Source organism: Phaethon lepturus, unplaced genomic scaffold (assembly GCF_000687285.1).
Source record: "Phaethon lepturus isolate BGI_N335 unplaced genomic scaffold, ASM68728v1 scaffold44160, whole genome shotgun sequence".
Classification (NCBI taxonomy): domain Eukaryota; kingdom Metazoa; phylum Chordata; class Aves; order Phaethontiformes; family Phaethontidae; genus Phaethon; species Phaethon lepturus.
Window position 1 is genome coordinate 24,097 of NW_010514979.1, and position 17,102 is coordinate 41,198.

A 17,102-nucleotide genomic window follows, 5' to 3' on the forward strand; every position below is an offset into this window, starting at 1 on the left:
CTGTTAACATCAGCTATAAAGGCACAGTTAAGTGGCCACGTTTTGAAGCCTCCTCTAGCTTCCGTGCCAGTTCCGTGATTACAGATGGAGCACAGGAAATGAAGAACAAGGTATTTTTAATTTGCTTTATATCTGTGCTGGATGTAAGTAGCTGCCTAGTCCAAGGGCTCTGCAGCATTCCAGTACCAAAGATGGCATATATGTCACACTACGTATTCTGGGATGTTACACTTACCCTCAAAGACTTATACAAATCCTAGCCTGTGCGGTGCGTGCCCAGCTGCAAAAGCACCCGGCCATGCTCATCTCTTAACTGCCTGTGTCAGTGAGTCTTTGCTTCTCTTAGCACTGGGTGCTGGATTGTGCTGTTGCTGTCTTTGCTGCTTTTGCTCCAGGGTTTGACTAAGGAAGTCTTTCCCCTAACCAGAGAGGTTTTCCTCTGAACTCAGGTCTTGCCTGGAAGCGCTCATTTCCTTGCCTCTGGCAGCCCTACTTGCTCTACCCCACCCGTGGGGGAAGAGGATGCTGCGCTATGAAATACCCACTTGGGCTTCAACACCCCCATCAGCTCCAGGATTTATATCAGCTCTTTAGACCAGGCTACCCAAAGGGATGCACCTCCCATGTTGTTTTTCTTCTTTTAGTCAGGCTTTAATCATACTACACTTCCCTGTTCCATCCCTGTCCTGCTGCCAGATGATGTTCTTCAGTCAACTCCGACCATGGTTGGTTAACCATGGTCAACCATGACTGAAAGACCAAAGGCCTTTGGTCTAATGTGCATTTGCTTTATGTTCACATCCTGGAAGCGAAAACAATGAATGCAGGCTCTGTACAGGCGACAGCAGCAGCTTTCCACCCTGTCTGTCTGTGAGTCTACACGACAGCCCTGGTGGCAGGAACTTTTGATGGCTCACTGACAAGTTTATTTGCCTTTTTTCAGTTTATCGACCAGCTATCAGACTGTCTCAGGTCTTCCTGTGGCCATGGAAATCAGTATGTACCTTCCTGCCAACTATTTTTGCAGAGGGACACCTGAACACAGAGGCTAGCACAGCTGCCAGCCTGCAGCCTGGCAAAAGGGAGTGCTGGTCTCGGGCTCGAAGGCATGTGCAGTACTGTGCTCCTAGCCTGTTTTTTCAGAGAATGTTGTCTATCCCTCAGCTCCCTCCCCACCGTAGTTCATGGGGCTGAAACACAGTTCCTTGTTCTATCAAAATGAACTGGGTGGCAGAAGCAAGAATCCTGCCCCGTCCACTTTTGTGCCCACTGGACAATTCTGCTTCCCCCAGAATAAGGGCAGTGTTGTGGGGTTATTCCCCTCACCGCTTCTGTGTTGTTTCTGGAGTCGTAGGAGCTGGGAGACCTAACCCACACCATGAAGAGTCATTTGACAGGAGTACTAGTGTTGCAACCCCAGGTCAGGGTTGTTTCTTCTACCAGGCTCCCAAGAGAGAACGTCTGACCCTTGTACCAGTGTCTTCAGTAGCTGAGCTGCTCCAGGCAGTAGCTACTTGTTTTTTGTTACACCTCTGAGGACAGCCCTCTGCTACGACTCGGGACTTTCACCAACCTCTACTTTTTCTTTATTTATTAATGAAGTGACATTCTTCACCCCTCTGAGTGCCTCACTCCAGTAGTTTTAGCATTATACTTTAGCCTGGGTATTTTTCTGCTGTGTTTGCTCTGCTGCTCAGGCTGCAGAAGCCTTGCCTCTCCCAGGTGGGTGGCTGAGCACTCAGAAAAAGCCATTGTAGAAACCATCCTTTAAGTGTTTCATGTCACCAGAAGAGCAGGCTTTGAGTGCAGTGGCTCTCCCATGTAAACCGGCGTGAGACCCCACCAGAACCGTGCCGAGGGAAGCGACGGCTGATGTCTGAGCGGTCACCAGTCCTCACGTGACCCTGCTAGAGAAAGGCTGTGGTCCCGGGGGCTCAGCTCCTGCTTTTACTCACTGTTGCGATGCTGCAGAGACATTTGGGAGCAGTCCTGCCTTTTCAGGGTAGTCCTTCAGTGAGGTACTCCATGGCCTTCCTGTGGGGAGCTGGTGCTGTTTGAAGTCCAGACTTACCACTTGGGAGTGGTAAAAATAATCATTCCTATTTATCATCTTTTTTAATGACTCTGTGGTCCAGCAATACTCTATAGCTAGACTCATAGCATCAAGGCATAGACATCACAAGTGCAAAATACACAAGAAACGGCTCCTTTACATCCACTGTTTGGCTGGTGTTGGTCACCTGGAGCCCCTTTGAACTCCCTGGGTACTTGGTGCTCTTGGTGTTACAGAGAAATGTTTCAGCAAGTCTCGCTCACCTCCTGGGGTCTGCCACATAGGTTATTCCCTTCCAGAATTAATAAGGAAACACAGATAATTCAGAGAAGGCCACTGGAGCAATGATCTTGGATTTAAGAGCAGCCACAACATCCATGCATGTAGAGTATTTCTCCTACCTGTTCCTCTCTGCTGCTGAAACAAGTCTGAAACTGGAAAGCTCTGAATCTCTCGGTATTTCAGGATTGAGTGAGTTGAACCCTGAACAACAGCCCAGACTGTGGAGGGCACAAGCTGCTGGACCATCTGCTGCCTTCGTAAAGAAGCAACCTCTGCTCTTTGATCACATCCCTCTTGCCAACTCCCATACGCAGATTGACACACGTGGAGTTATTAAAACTAGTCAGATTTGTCATGTAAGCTGCAAGATGAGAGCTACAGTGGCTTGATAAGAAAGAAATACTGTCCCACCTTATGTTATAGATTACCAGGATGTACACAAAGACAAGTTCATGTTATCATACTGACTTTTTTCCCCAGCATGAAGATTGAATTTGTTTTAGGAAATGCTCATTAAAAAAATAATTACCCAGGAAGGAATTAGCTCCATTAGTTATAAAAAATTGCCCCTAAAATATCAACGTTCCTCATTTGTAAAAGTGTGCAAGATGAAGAAATGCTTTTTTGCCGTATGCCCCCAGCTGAAATATTCCAGCTCCTCCTTTCCCTGTTTTCCTACCCGTTATTTTTCCATTAGGATGTGTCCTGGCACTTTCTGTACCACCACCTCCAGCAACTGATTTTGCATCCTGATTACTTGGGTTTGCCCTTCAGGGCACCGTTGGGCACTGGCAATGCAATGCTATATTCTAGGTCTGGAGCAGTCTTGGAAAATGTGGCTATGGAAACCATGTCTTCTCCAATGTCCACCTGAGACCTGTGCCTGCAAATGAGCAGCTTCTTCAGGGCCCGTTGGAAGTCCCGGTTCAGAAAAGCATAGAGCATTGGGTTGATGGTGGAGTTGCAATACCCTAACCAAGTGATGACCTTGAAGGTGTCAACCAAGACCGTGCTGGTGGAGTCGGTGCCTCTGGCAGCGAGCCAAACGTTCAGGACAAAGTACGGCAGCCAGCACAGCACGAAGACTGAAATGATAATGCTAATGGTCCGCGTGGCCTTGTTCTCCAGCTGCAGGTGGTTCGGCCGCTTGCTGTTGGGGTGGTAGTGAATCTCCAGGGCCTGAGACATGATACGAGTGGCCTTGAGCCGTGAAGCTCGGTAGATGAAGAAATACATGCTGCACATGACCATGAAGGGGACAAAAAATGCCAGAGCAGAAGCCACGATGGCAAAAATCCAGTTGGTGACAAAGATGCATTCTCTGCCTGCATCGAAGTCCACCCCAGGGATCTCGTTCCAGCCTTGCATGACGGGAAGGAAGGAAATGAGGGAGGAGTACACCCAGACCGTGCAGGTCATCACGATGCATCTGCGAAAAGGAAGAGGTGGGAAGGGGAAAGAGGGTCTGCGTTATTTTGAGTGGAGAACATCCAGTACAATTCAATCCCCATGGTAACCCGTGTGGGATACCACTTCTCAGCAGTCCCACGGGGCTTGCTGGGAAAGTGGTATCCCCAGTGGCCAAGCAGGGAAAAAGCTGGGGTACAGTAAGTCCATACGTGAATCTCTCTAATGACTGGGTAATTGGGTCCATGGTTTACAGAATCGGGGTCAGAGTAAGGGATGCTCAGAGCTGGCTGAAAAAAGAGGAGGAAAGGATTTACAGAGGATTTTTCTTAATACCTAAAACAACAACATGTAGATTTTTCTGTTGGTTTCGACTGTAATATCTGGCCGTTATCCTCTGAGGAGCAACAGAGGTGGAGCTGATGGACAGTGGATCCCCAGTACCGCTGCAGCACTTGCTCTGCGACACGGCACGCTGCTCAGCCCCTTCCTCGCTTCGGCAACGGCCCGCGCTCCACAAATTGTACGCAGCAAGCCTTGCAGTGGGAAAAACATCCCCAAAAGAGCCTGAACCCAGCCGGTAAAGCACCCCGCAGCTGCAGCGTCCTCTGCCCACCCTCAGGCAACTTTCCCCACCCTGCAGTCCTCATTTCAACGTTTCACAGGAAACCTTGACAAGAGCTAAGAAACTCGTCCTGTTTTCTCTGCATTTTCCCCATGAATTTCACTTCAGAAAACATCATGAGTTTAAGAGGGAGAGGACTACTGCTACATGCATTCTCCTGGGGGTCATTTTCCCTAGTCCTCGGGGAAATTCCTGTGAAGTGCCTGCAAAGGGCAGAAGTTGTAGGTACAAGTCAGCCCACATCACTCATTTCTACCCCATTTTGCAACCCACTCTTAGCTCAAAAAGTGCTTTCCCAGGAGCATCATCAAGCCAGCTCAGCTGCATTTTCCTTTTCTCGTGCACCACACTAAAAATTTTCTGGGAAGTTGTAAATGGTGCGAAGACTCTTTTGCCACATCGCTCTGCTTTTGGGCACCAGCTGCCAACAGCTCATTTGGTCCTGACTCAATATAGGTCATGGCCAAGTGAAAATTTGGAGGAACCCAAAGTGAAGAGCAATTCCACTCACCTGCCACGGGACATCCTTCTTGAATAGTGGTACGGGGTTACCACAGAGCAGTACCTGTCCAGGCTAATGAAGCACAACGTGACAATGGATGCGGTGCAGAACATGACATCAAAGGAGATCCAGACTTTGCAGAACAGCTTCCCAAACAACCACATCCCCGTCACCTCATAAATGATACTGCGAGAGAAAACGGGTAGAAATCAGAGGTAGAAGGACTGATTTCATGCCTTTCTTCAAGACTCCACCGAGGTAACGCCGTATTTTAACACAGAGGTGCTAAAGATGGGCGTGCAGCTCAGTTAGGCAGCAGGGATTCATCCTCAATGTGCAACCCAAGGCAATAACCCACAGGTGGGGTATGGCTGAAGAAGACCGTGCTTCTTGCCTGCACTCTGTTATAAGCGGGTGCCTTGAGAGAGGTACTTTGCCCCCCAAAGCTCTCCAAATTTACATCTGCACAGCTTTGTTTATCACAGCTTTTTTCCAGTGCTCCATGCAGCCCAGGCTTTTATGATTTCTCCCCCATCCCTGGGGCATGGAAGATGCTCCCTCCTCTCAGGAACACACTTCTCATCTGGTCTCATGCTTCAAAACTAGATGATTTCAGCTCTTGGTTAAAAAAAAAAAATCCTAGAAGGAAGCCTATGCAGCTTGTACATCATGGAGCTCGCAAATGCCTCAGCAAGGTAAACACACCAGCAAAAAGCAGACATTATGCCAAAATTGTTCCTAACAAAGTCAAGAGGAGCCTGCAAGAAGTGAGCAGCAGAGGAAGGAACATATGGCAGCTGTAGGAAGGATGATGCACGTTTCTACAGCATTCAATTAGACGCCATTTGCTTCCCCTTTCTTTCACCAGCTTTCTGCAACTCCTGCGGTGCTGCTGAAATAACCATTGTGTGTGAATTTGATGTGAAAGGATGAGTAACTACCTAGTCCTGCAAAGCTTTAATTATCCTGTAACTTCACAGCTTGCTGGTCAAATCCAGTGAAAGTAGGGCTGCCATGCTGCAGGGCACTCAGGTGGGCTCCGCCGTCCAGCAAGGGCAGAAAGAGTCAACTTGATGTCAGAGGAGTTAGGAACCAACGCCTGCTCTGCACCTAATTAGCAACAATTCATCAAAATTACTTGTAAAGGCTCTTTTAGAGCACAACGAATGTGAGTACAGTGCTGGGTGAAGGACTGCAGCATTTTGTTATGCAGGATGCTAAACAAAAATTCAAGCCAACATTAAGCTACAGCAGAAACTGCCCCAGAACATGGAGGCCTCCACATGGGAAGCATGGAGGGTCCCACTGCGCACACATGGAAGGTTTTATGGCTCTTTTTCAGATGGCAAAATGAGGCATAAAAGTTGAAGCACAGGTCCAGTAATGGACTTGGGTGCCTTGGTGTCACTCCTCAGAGGCCCTCCTACTACCCAGAGACCATAGAATCATAGAACAGTTTGAGTCGGAAGGGACCTTCAAAGGTCATCTGGTCCAACCTCCCTGCAGTGAGCAGGGACATCTTCAACCAGAGCAGGTTGCTCAGAGCCCCGTCCAGCCTGACCTGGGATGTTGCCAGGGATGGGGCATCTACCACCTCTCTGGGCAACCTGGGCCAGGGTTTCACCACCCTCAGTGTGAAAAATTTCTTCCTTATGTCTAGTCTAAATCCGCCCTCTTTTAGTTTAAAACCATTCCCGCTTGTCCTGTCACAACAGGCCCTGCTAAGAAGTCTGTCCCCATCCCTCTCCTCAGCCCCTCTCAGCCCTGGCAGCTGCAGGAAGGTCTCCCCGGAGCCTTCTCTGCTCCAGGCTGAGCCCCCCCAGCTCTCCCAGCCTGTCCTCCCAGCAGAGCTGTTCCAGCCCTCGGAGCGTTGCTGGGGCCTCCTCTGGCCCCGCTCCAGCAGGTCCGTGTCTCTCCTGTGCCGAGGGCTCCAGAGCTGGACGCAGCACTGCAGGGGGGTCTCCCCAGAGCGGGGCAGAGGGGCAGAACCCCCTCCCTGGCCCTGCTGGCCACGCGGCTTTGGGTGCAGCCCGGGGCACGGTTGGCTTCTGGGCTGTGAGCGCACATGGCTGACTCACAGTGCTGCAAAGCCTGTGGTGTGAGCACCGTGGCCTTCCAGAAGTAGACCATGTTGCTGCCATGAACGTCCCTGCACACAGTTCCCAGCTGAGCAGGTACCTACGTCTCACCAGCACGCAGCCGGTGGGATGTACCTGACCTAGCAGATGTTCTCACAGCACAGGGTAGTGGATACCTGTTCCCTGTTCCTCCATGTAAAAGGTCTCTGCAGCTTGGCAAAGATGCTGCTTTAAAAAGGAATAATAAAAGCCCAATGGAACACACAATCTGAGCAGAAGTGACTGTGTTTCACTCACGCTCGCAAAAGAGAGGAGTATCTGGAAATATTCAGCCTGGCAATGACTGGGCTGGCTGGAGTACCCAGACGACAAGCTAAGCACAGCAAAAATCCTGCAAACAAGCCAAACCAGGAACAAAATAGAAGTCTTTCTTACTCTTATGAAATTAAGGCACCAGGTGACAACCTTATTTTTCCTTTCTATCACAAAAACTCTTTTTCTTTAGCCAAATTGGCTCCTGGGGTCATTCCCTTCTCTTTGGCATGTGCCAACATGCCCACCGCGGAGCAAACTGCAAGTCAAAAGAGCAATATAGATACGAAGCTCAGGCAGTGGGAAAGACGTGGACCAACAGCCACCCCATCATCAGGGACGAACAACGCCTGGTGGAGCTGGCAGGGTCCCTTTCTCACCACATGGCCCACCAAACAGCCGGCAAGACTTCACACTAGGTGACACCAGGGCATTGAGGAGGGGCACAAAGCATCAATTGTGCTCTGCTCTTTCCTCCTCTTTGTAATTTATTTTTTGGGTTGGGTTTGGGGTTTTTTTGTTAAATAAGACATCACTCTCCTATTTTCTCTCTGGCTGCAGAGCAAAGCCATTTGTTTTCATGGAAATCCTTCCCCCTTGTAATGCCCTCCACTATCCTTTGAATAGGACAAGGGATAATGGTTTTAAATTGAAAGAGGGCAGATTCAGACTAGACGTAAGGAAGAAATTTTTCACACTGAGGGTGGTGAAACCCTGGCCCAGGTTGCCCAGAGAGGTGGTAGATGCCCCATCCCTGGAAACATCCCATGTCAGGTTGGACGGGGCTCTGAGCAACCTGATCCGGTTGAAGATGTCCCTGCTCACTGCAGGGGCGTTGGTCTAGATGGCCTTTGAAGGTCCCTTCCAACCCAAACTATTCTATGATCCTATGATCTTTCCCCTCCCCTCATATACTTCACAGCTGTGGTCCCCTCCTCATCACTCTTGTGCCCTTCTCCTTTCTTGCTGGGTGTGAGAAACCACAGACAGATTTCCCAATGAAACATTTTTCAGCTGCTGCTTCTCATTCTCTCCATGCTTTCCTGGAGCATAGAAGTAGGAATGGACCTTTGCATTCCTAATTGAGCAAAACCTAGTGCCAAATTCCCTCTTTCTCCTTGCCAAGGAAGAGGTCTTACTCCAGTTGTGAGGGATACTATCAGTCTTACAGGGGAAAATTACAGCTACCAAGAAACTTACCTGCCTTTGCTCTTTGCTACCACTCCATCCCAACACCCAGATCACAAATACCAGCTCAGTAGGTGGGAGGCAGAAGTAATGAGGATTCCGGGTAACTGGAAATGCCCAAACTCCGTTTAGAAGAAAAAGAAGAAATCAAGAACAGATATTCCCCAGCATGAGCTGAACACGGAGACACCAGAAGAGTCATCAGGTGGACAAAAGGCAAATTCAGAGAGGAAGCAGTGATAGCAATTATCAACTGGAACTGACTCCAAAGCAGGAGTTGTTCAGCTTTTGTCATCTTTGAGCAAAGGGGGTGCTGGTGTTCCGGGGTAAGGTGGGGGTAATGGAGAAGGTGATCTCCTGGAGGGTTGGTTGGAGGGGGTGGAAGAGCAGGTGATGCTGTGCAGTTCCAGAGAGGAGACCTTGAGACACCTGGGCCGGACTGGGATGAAAACCCCTCATTTCTGGGCTTAACAAGAACATGGAAAGGAGAAGAAAAATAGCCCAGGGAAATGCCAGGTAGCAGAAAGGTTGTTGCTTTAGCTAATCTTTGGTGTCTGAAACAGTTTTTCTCTTTCTAGGAGGCTGAAATGTTCTGCCACATTTTATTGCAGTGACCTCACTCATGCAGTGGGAAACATCAGAGCTTCTCCTCGTTAAAAAATAGCATGTGCCACTGTTGACAGGAGCACACGGATCATCTCTGCATCCTCTCCGGGCAGGACGAACCAGGCCGTCTTGCAGGCAAGCCCAGCTCAGGCCCTGCAGACTCCACCGTTGCCAGTGGTGGCCCAGCTCTAGCCCAGTTTAGGCTGGTAGCTGGAAAGGGGGAAGGAAGCGGATAGCCAGACTGCTGCAGCCGCGTCAGCCAGGTCCTCACCCACACGCCCGCTCGGAGCTGCTGGTCATCCTCAGGGAACAAGATCAGCCAACCTGGGGACACTTCCCACCCCTGGCTGGCCAAGAGCCACTTCCACGATCCCATCTTTCTTCAACATAGCACAAACCCCCACTACCAGCAATACACATCTCCTGGTTAAGTCACTACCCTCATTCCCACCGACTTTAAGAGGGTAGGAGAGGTTGGGTCGTTGTCAACTAAGCTGCAATCCAAGGCCCTCAGGCAGGTACTTGTAGCACCAGCTGGAGGGAAGAGACAGGTGAATACAGATGGATGATTCCAGGACCTGAACTTAAAAATTCACCAAGCTTAGAATTGAAATTGGCAGTAATATTTTTTTAAAGGGCATCATTGACTGCTTTTTTTTTTGTCACCTGACACTATAAACTTATCACTCAGCTTGTAATTGCTTCTTGGGAAAATATCTTTTGGAGCCAGATTCAGAAGCATAGGCAGCCCTGTGAGAACCGAAGCACGGAATGTGAAGAGAGTTCAGCTGCTTCATATTGCTCCAAGGACACTAAATGGGGTGGCAGCCCCCCGCTTTGCACAAACCTATGGCCATTTTACAGCACAAGACAGCCAGAACCTACAAGTAAACTGGTTTCTGGATTTGTTTCACTATGTTTTAGCCAGGTAGTGAAGCTCCTGTACATATAAACCTCAAGCGAGGAGAACTGCCCTCTGAAGTGCCTCTTCCTCCATTAAATATAGAGGGAGCCTAAATGACCCTACTTGTACTAAAATAAAATCCTTACATTTACACAGAGAGGGGGGAGATGGCCTGTGTCCCCATGCCAACACTGCCAGTTATCGATGAGCGATGCAGGCAGGTAATAGGGGCAAAACGATTCCCCCAAGTGCCGCAAATCCCGTTTGATGTCCCACTGCAGACGCCAGTTCTTCCAGTCAGTTTATGCAGGCAAAAGATTTATTTTTCAAGGTCGCCAGCCTTCCCCACAAACTCCACCAGTACATTGTCTGAAGCAGAAGGAACAACCAAAATTCTGTGTTTCACCAAGAATATAAAGAATAAAATCTCTGCAATAGCCCTTCAAGTTCAGTAATATGAAAACATCCATTTTCTTACGCTAGTAAGGAACATTTTTGCTTCTCCCTCCCACTACCAGAAAATAAAAGATAAGGTTAAAGAAGTGTAAAATGGAAAGCACAGAATTTAACTCCACTGATTTCAATAGTCACTCCTGAGTCAGAAAAAAGAGGGGGAAAAACACTCCACGGTTTGTTCCACGTCTGAAACGCAAGCAGGATGAACGCAGTCATGGCACTTAAAGCTGACACGCAGTCCTCACCTCACATTCCCCAAACACCCAGAGCGTGCAAAATCGTCTAGCAACCGTGCTGGCCCCGCGTGCAACCCAGAGCTAGTCCTGGAAGAGAGGACTCCTCGCACTGGAGCCACCAGAAAAGCTGGGTATCTAGCTCAGACCAGCAGCCAGGGTCCCTATGTAGCCAACAGGAAAAAACCACCCTCGGGAGGTCTCTCTCTGCTCGTTATAAGGGGACCGATTATAAAGGGCAGGGAAACTGAGGCACAGAAGCACATATAATCGCCGACCCCCCGTTAAGCTCTTCGGAGGCCCAGCCCTCAGCGCTGCTCAGAGCGCGGCTGCTGAGCTGGGAGAAATGACGTCACGCGCGCACGCCGCCGTCTGATCTTACCTTACAAGCACTTCTTACCTAAAGGGCATGACCAGACAAGCTACAAGGAAGTCTGCCGTGGCCAAAGACATGATAAACATATAGGTGACGGTGCGCAGCCTCTTTTCTACCACCGGGCAGATGAAGACTACTGTATTTCCCAGGAGCGTGATCAAGTCGATGAGCGTTAGTATCAGTCCAATGACCACCTCCTGGAGGCCGATCCCTGCCAAGTTGCCACCTCCTTTCACAAAGGAGGAGGCAGCAGAGGAGAAATTAGAGAACCAAGATTCATTTTTGTCCATCAGCATGTTCCTACTGTTAAAATCTGACAGAGAGGAAAGAGGAAAAAAAAAAAAACACAGACTTTAATGCACATGACTTGCAGGTCTGCCAAAAGAAGTACAGAAATAATGCTTATGCTTCATTTACTTCAAGAGAAATCCACACACCCTGCTGTGCCTCTGCCATCACTGTCCCGTGGTTATCAGTCTGTTAGAAGTGTCTGAAATCCTGAGGGTGAGGATAAATATGCAGCATTGGCTGAAGTCCTCCATGGCAATTAAAAGCCCTCCTGTGAACGAAAATGCATCCTCAGGTGAAGTGTGATAAAAAAAAAAAAAAAGAGAAGCACTGGGAGCAGGGAGAGGACACGCAAGCAACCGAAATCCAAAATTAAAGCAGCTCTGCTAGATCCCATGGAACAGCATGCCCCAAATATGGGGGTTGGAACTAGATGATGATCTTTCAAGTCCCTTCCAACCCAAACCATTCTCAGATTCTACATTCTCATCATCTTTGCCACCCGCAGCCCAGGTGAGGCTTCTTGCCCAGCCTGGCTGCTTTCATAAGCCCGCTCTTCAGTACATGCTCTGCCCTGGGTTGTCCCGGTACGTTTTTAGGCTCTGAAGTCAAGAGCTTTTTACTACCATGGTGTGCAGCTCCATCCTGCAGTCTGAATGGCCATGCAGAGCTTCCAGCAACTGCACAGGGGCTTAACGCAAGTAAGCAAGTAATTGAGGCATCTCAGGTGCAGCAGTGACCTCAGACTCATGTCCCCTTCTGCGCCCAGCTGGGAGAAGATGCTCCCAGCTCCATAATGGGGGACTTACAAGTCAAGGAAATACACGTGCTTGTGTCAGCACTCCGTTCCTAGACATTGACCAGGTGGTGTCACAGGTACCTGGGAAGGTGGGAATGATGTGCTGCAAAAAATTCCAGCAGTTCAAAATTCACTGGGTGGCTAATGGGAACACAACAACAAAACTTGTGGGGGAAAAGAAAATTATAGAAATATTTCCAGACATTGAATGGTTATATTTGAATACCACCACTTCCCTTGTGGCTGGGTTCTGCTTCCACAGTACCCTCAGGTCAATCCCACATCCCCAGGGCATCACTACTAAGCATAGCATGAGGATGGGTCAGGTTAAATGTCCGTGTAGTCCGATGTGCCTTACCTCACAGTGGCCAAGCTTTGCCTTAGGAGGATTATAAGAACAAGGCAGCATGTAGCAAAATTTCCCCAATGTCTATTTTTCCTTCCAGCAGCCTACAACCCAGAATTACCTCTAAAGAAGGTTTCAAGGACTTCTAAATCATGTTGTCCTGCTTCCCTTTTGGCTCATGCAAACTTTTAGCATCCATGACCTCCTAGAGCAACAACTTCCACAGCTCAGCTATGTACTGTGCAAAGAAACAGCTCTTTTTTTTGTTTTGAGCCTACCACCAGCTAGTTTCGCTTGATGTCCTCTGGTCCTTGTATTGCAAGAGGCATCACGTGAGCAATGCCCATCGACTCTCTCAGTGTCACTGGTGCGGTCTTTAATCTCTGTCACAAACCCATCCCCCTCATCATCTCTTGGTCAGGCTGAGGAGCCTTTGCCAACTTGCTCATGCCTCTTACAGAAGCAATTGCTGTCCCCTGGCCATCCCTCCTGCTCTTCTGAGCCTCTGAGATGGACCAAGACTGCAGCCTCCAAGAGGTACATGCACTATGGATTTATATAAGGCCATAATGATGTTCTCTGTTTTGTCCTGCTTTCCTTTCATAACAATCCTTAGCGTGGTTTGCTGCTTTTGACTAGCACTTCGCACCAAGCTGACCTTTCCACAGAACTGCCTATTGCCATCCAAAGATCTCGTTCCTGAGCAGTAACGGTCAGCTCCAAGCCCGCTGCTTTAGATAGGAAAATAGGATGAAATGAGGAAATTAGGTTCTCTCCATCTTCGCCAAAGTCCATCACTTCAGAGTTGAATTTCTTCTTCCACTTGAATGCTCACTGAGCCTCATAAAATCTTTTCTTCAATTCTTTAAGTGAGGCCTTGTCCTTCATGTCCTGATTAAACTTTGTTTCACCTGCAAATATCACCACTTCATTATGCTCGTTTTTTCCAGTTTGTTAGGAATATACCGAACCCCACACATCCCAGCCCCTCTCCTTGTCAAGAGCAATGCTGATGTCTCTTCCACACGGTAACTCACCATCGACTTCTCCCCTGCATTTCACCTTTTAGACAATTATTTAGTCATGCAAGGAACCTCCTTCTTAAGTCAGGACTGTTAAGTTTTCTTAAAAATTCCCGCCATGAGGGACCACACTGAAAACCTTTCAGAAATCCAAGCAGACTACACCAATGAGGTGTTTCTCATCCACAAACTTACTGACTTCTTCCAAGCGCTCCCATAAGATCGTGAGGGCAGGATACCTTTTACAAAAGCGATACTGACTTTTTCCTTGGATGTAATCATGCATTGCATGTACCCACTCATCCTTCAAAATTCTCATCTCCCTCCCCTGACTTCTATTTACTCGCTAGATCTAGTGGTTTCCTTTCTTTCAAGTCAAAAAAAATAAAAATAAAAATCAAGAAAAAGCTAAAACTGTCTAGAAAACGTTAAGAAGGAAATTTCTTCCTCTGCCTCTCCTCATCGGAGTTGGGACTTGCTGAGACCTGAAGCTGTCCTGCTCTTCCAGCATTGAGAACAAGCAGGTTAGTTGGACATCAAGCTCTGTGGCAGGCCCCTGAGCAGGCACTGCTAAAGGTCTACAGTGTGTCTTAAGTACATCAGTCTTAATGAAAGTGTTCCTTGGACAACATTTCACATCCTGCTAACACCCCATAAAAATAAAATAAAAAATCCTGTCTGCAGCTCGCACATTATTGACAGGAAAGAGGACAATCTGTGCCATTCTTTCTAACAACCCCACTGAGGATGTCATCAAACTGGATGAGCTCCTGCAGAACAGTTTGATCTCAACGCAACCACACTTCCTGGTAGAAAAATTGTTCTCCTCCCTTCATGGTTCGCACAGACGGCGCAGTGACGGCTGGCTGGCTAAACCACATGGTGACAACGCATGGCCGCACAGCCGGCCAGGTTACAGAACCTGCCACCTCCATTACATGGTCCATGTCCACCTTCCAGCTCATCTGGTCACCTGCTGCCTCCCACACCTGCTGGGAGATGCTGCTGTCCTCACACCTCCGGGACCTCTGTGGGTTTAGAAGGAGTCCACTGATTGCCACCTTGAGCTGACCCCTAACCAGTTTAAGCACATGAACATCCCCCAGCCAGCCCTACATTCTCCTAGAAGAGTGTGCAGCATTAAGACAGGCTCGCCAAAACATGAATAGCAAAAATCAGGTTCAATGAAAAATCAATGGTTTGAAAAATCAATGTCAAATTTTAAGGTTTAAAGGTTTCAAAAATCAGGTCTTAAGGTTTAAAAAATCAATGCCAAACTTTTGGTCTGTGGCTTTGAGTAATCATAGATGAGAATACTGGATTCGTTGTCTGGGTTTTTAGATGTATCACTGGAACAAGAAGGTTTAGAATTCACATCTTCCTTTTGCAAACAATGACTGTGCTCACACGGTTGTTAAATATGTATCAGTGTTAGTACAACTCTAATTAAAGCAGATCATTACTTACACAACGTTGCTCTGGTACTAATCTGCGAACACACGCTACACTCAAACTTTAAGTAGGACACAGCTGTTATTCACCTCTGCAAGCTCTCTGCTACTCAAGTACCACCTTAGCCACCAGCCTGGGGTAAAAGGTCTTCTCAAACAAAAAACTAACAGCAGGTTGCTTAATGCAAGACACATCTAGGAGTATGACACAGCAATGCACAAATACAGGAGACAAATGTGCCCACACTCACAAAACATTAGGGAAACGCTCTCTTGGTCATACTGGTTTTTGGTTGAGACAAGGACAGGCTGAGGGGCTGGAAATGAGACTCTCCTCATTTGACCTCCATAATTTCTCCAACAACAAAAGGAAGGGATGATGGATGCCTGAAACATCAATGTTTGAACCCTGAACTCTAATTCAGGATGCAGGCAACGGGGTCCTGCTGCTCCTGGCTCCTTTTCAAGGATGCCCAGGCAGAGGGGCCCTGGAAGGTCATCTGCAATCTGTGTCACAGCCAAGCATCCAAGCTTGATGTCTCTCATCCTTTTTGCCTCTGCCTGGGCAGCCAGCAACGTATCTCTTGCTAAGAAGTGCTACTCCTGAACCATCTGGAGAGTTGTTAACACAGGAAAGCAGGGGATGATACAATCTTAACATCTCTATGGAAATCTGTGGGGCAAAGTGGGATGTGCCATCCTTCCCAAGGATGTGCCATCCTTCCCAGGGATGTACTTTCACAACATAAATATTTGAGCTATTAAATTCCCCTATAAGCTCATGTGGTTACGCTGCTGGTATAGCACAGTCTCTTTCTTTAACACCAGTCTTTCAGCCTTTCCTGCCAGGAGCCCTCTTAAATCAGTGGGATAAATGCCCAGTTGTACCATGATGTGGGATCATCCTAGGTTTCCTGGGGATCCCAGATGCCTTAGGGGTTGCGTTGTTCTTATTTGGACACTACAGTTCTGCTCCCCTTCAAAAACTGATGGGCTAGATTCTGTTTTCAGTTTCCCTGAGAGAAGCAGCTCCATCATTTCAGCAGTTTTTCTTCAATGTAGTGAAAGTTTGACCTAATTTATTCAGCAGACAAATCCCGAGTAAAAGGTTAATTTCATCACTAAACAGCATCTTTTGATGGCAGAGGAGGAAAAAAAGCTCTGCAATCTCAAGGCTGACTGCACTTAGAGGAAATATGAAAACTGGAAATATGGGAAGAAAAAAACTGCCACACTCTGCTCCTCTGATGAACCAAGTACGAAGCAGCTTACGGCAGCATGCAGCTGTACCTGCCCCAGGACCTCAGGACACATTTCCCTCTGAGAGCCAAGACTGCAGCAGCTCAGTAATTTGTTGAACGGTGCATCACTCTGCAAGGTTGGAGTGCGGTGACAAAGGAGGAGGAACATCCCTGGGGATGCTTCCACCTGTAAAACATGCATCCAAGGAGGCCACGCAGCAAGAGAGCCTTTGCACTCACTTTCCTTTTCTCTCGCTCTTCCTCCAGCCAGCTTTCCCATTTGAAGGGCAGCATTTCTCAGGGCACGAACGGTTTCTTTCCACCCCCAAATCAGTGCAGAACAACTCCTGCAGCCCCTCCGACAGCGAACCAGCCCCAGGTCTGGAATCCCAGCGGAGGCAAACGTGCGATCCTTACCTTCAGGACTGACCGCTGAAGGCAGGCAGCCTGCTCGCAGCAGGAGCCGGGTGCCCGGTGCTTTCCCCAGCGGCGGGGTACGAGGGTCTGACGCCGGCTCGCAGGGCTCCCAGTGGAGCTGCTCCCAGCCTGGCCGGGCACAGCTGATGGTTTCTGCCCCAACGCAGGACGTCGAACCCGCACCTGCGAGGCAGCACAGCGGTTTGCCCTTGAGACCTGCTCCCCAGCAGAAGTGCACGCTCTTCACAAAAGCAAGTCTATTGCAACCCGTTCTCCGAGGAGCGCGGAGAGGCTGAAGCACGATCGCAGCGGTGAAACTCAAAGCGAAGTTAAACCCGCGCCGCAAACGCGGAGGTGCCCGCGGGCGTTAGGGCAGTGACGGAGCTGAGGTGCCAAACCCCAGTCCTTGGGGGGCAAAACCCCCAACCCTGGGTTGCAAAAAAACTCCAACCCCTTGGGTACAAGAACCCAGCCCTGGGGTGCCAAATCCCACCCACCGGGGGGCAAAACCACCAA

The 17,102-nt window shown here is 48.7% G+C and overlaps 1 protein-coding gene across 1 annotated transcript; it reads right to left on the reverse strand.

Annotated features, from left to right (window-relative positions):
- Positions 1-3,088: 3,088 nt before the first annotated feature.
- Positions 3,089-16,769, reverse strand: LOC104626613 (histamine H2 receptor-like; the record flags this gene model as incomplete). The annotated part of the gene is made up of 4 exons (XM_010294574.1): positions 3,089-3,764; positions 4,879-5,055; positions 11,047-11,335; positions 16,587-16,769. Coding segments are annotated over 4 exons (1,325 nt in total), but the record flags the coding sequence as incomplete, so codon positions are not given.
- Positions 16,770-17,102: the final 333 nt, after the last annotated feature.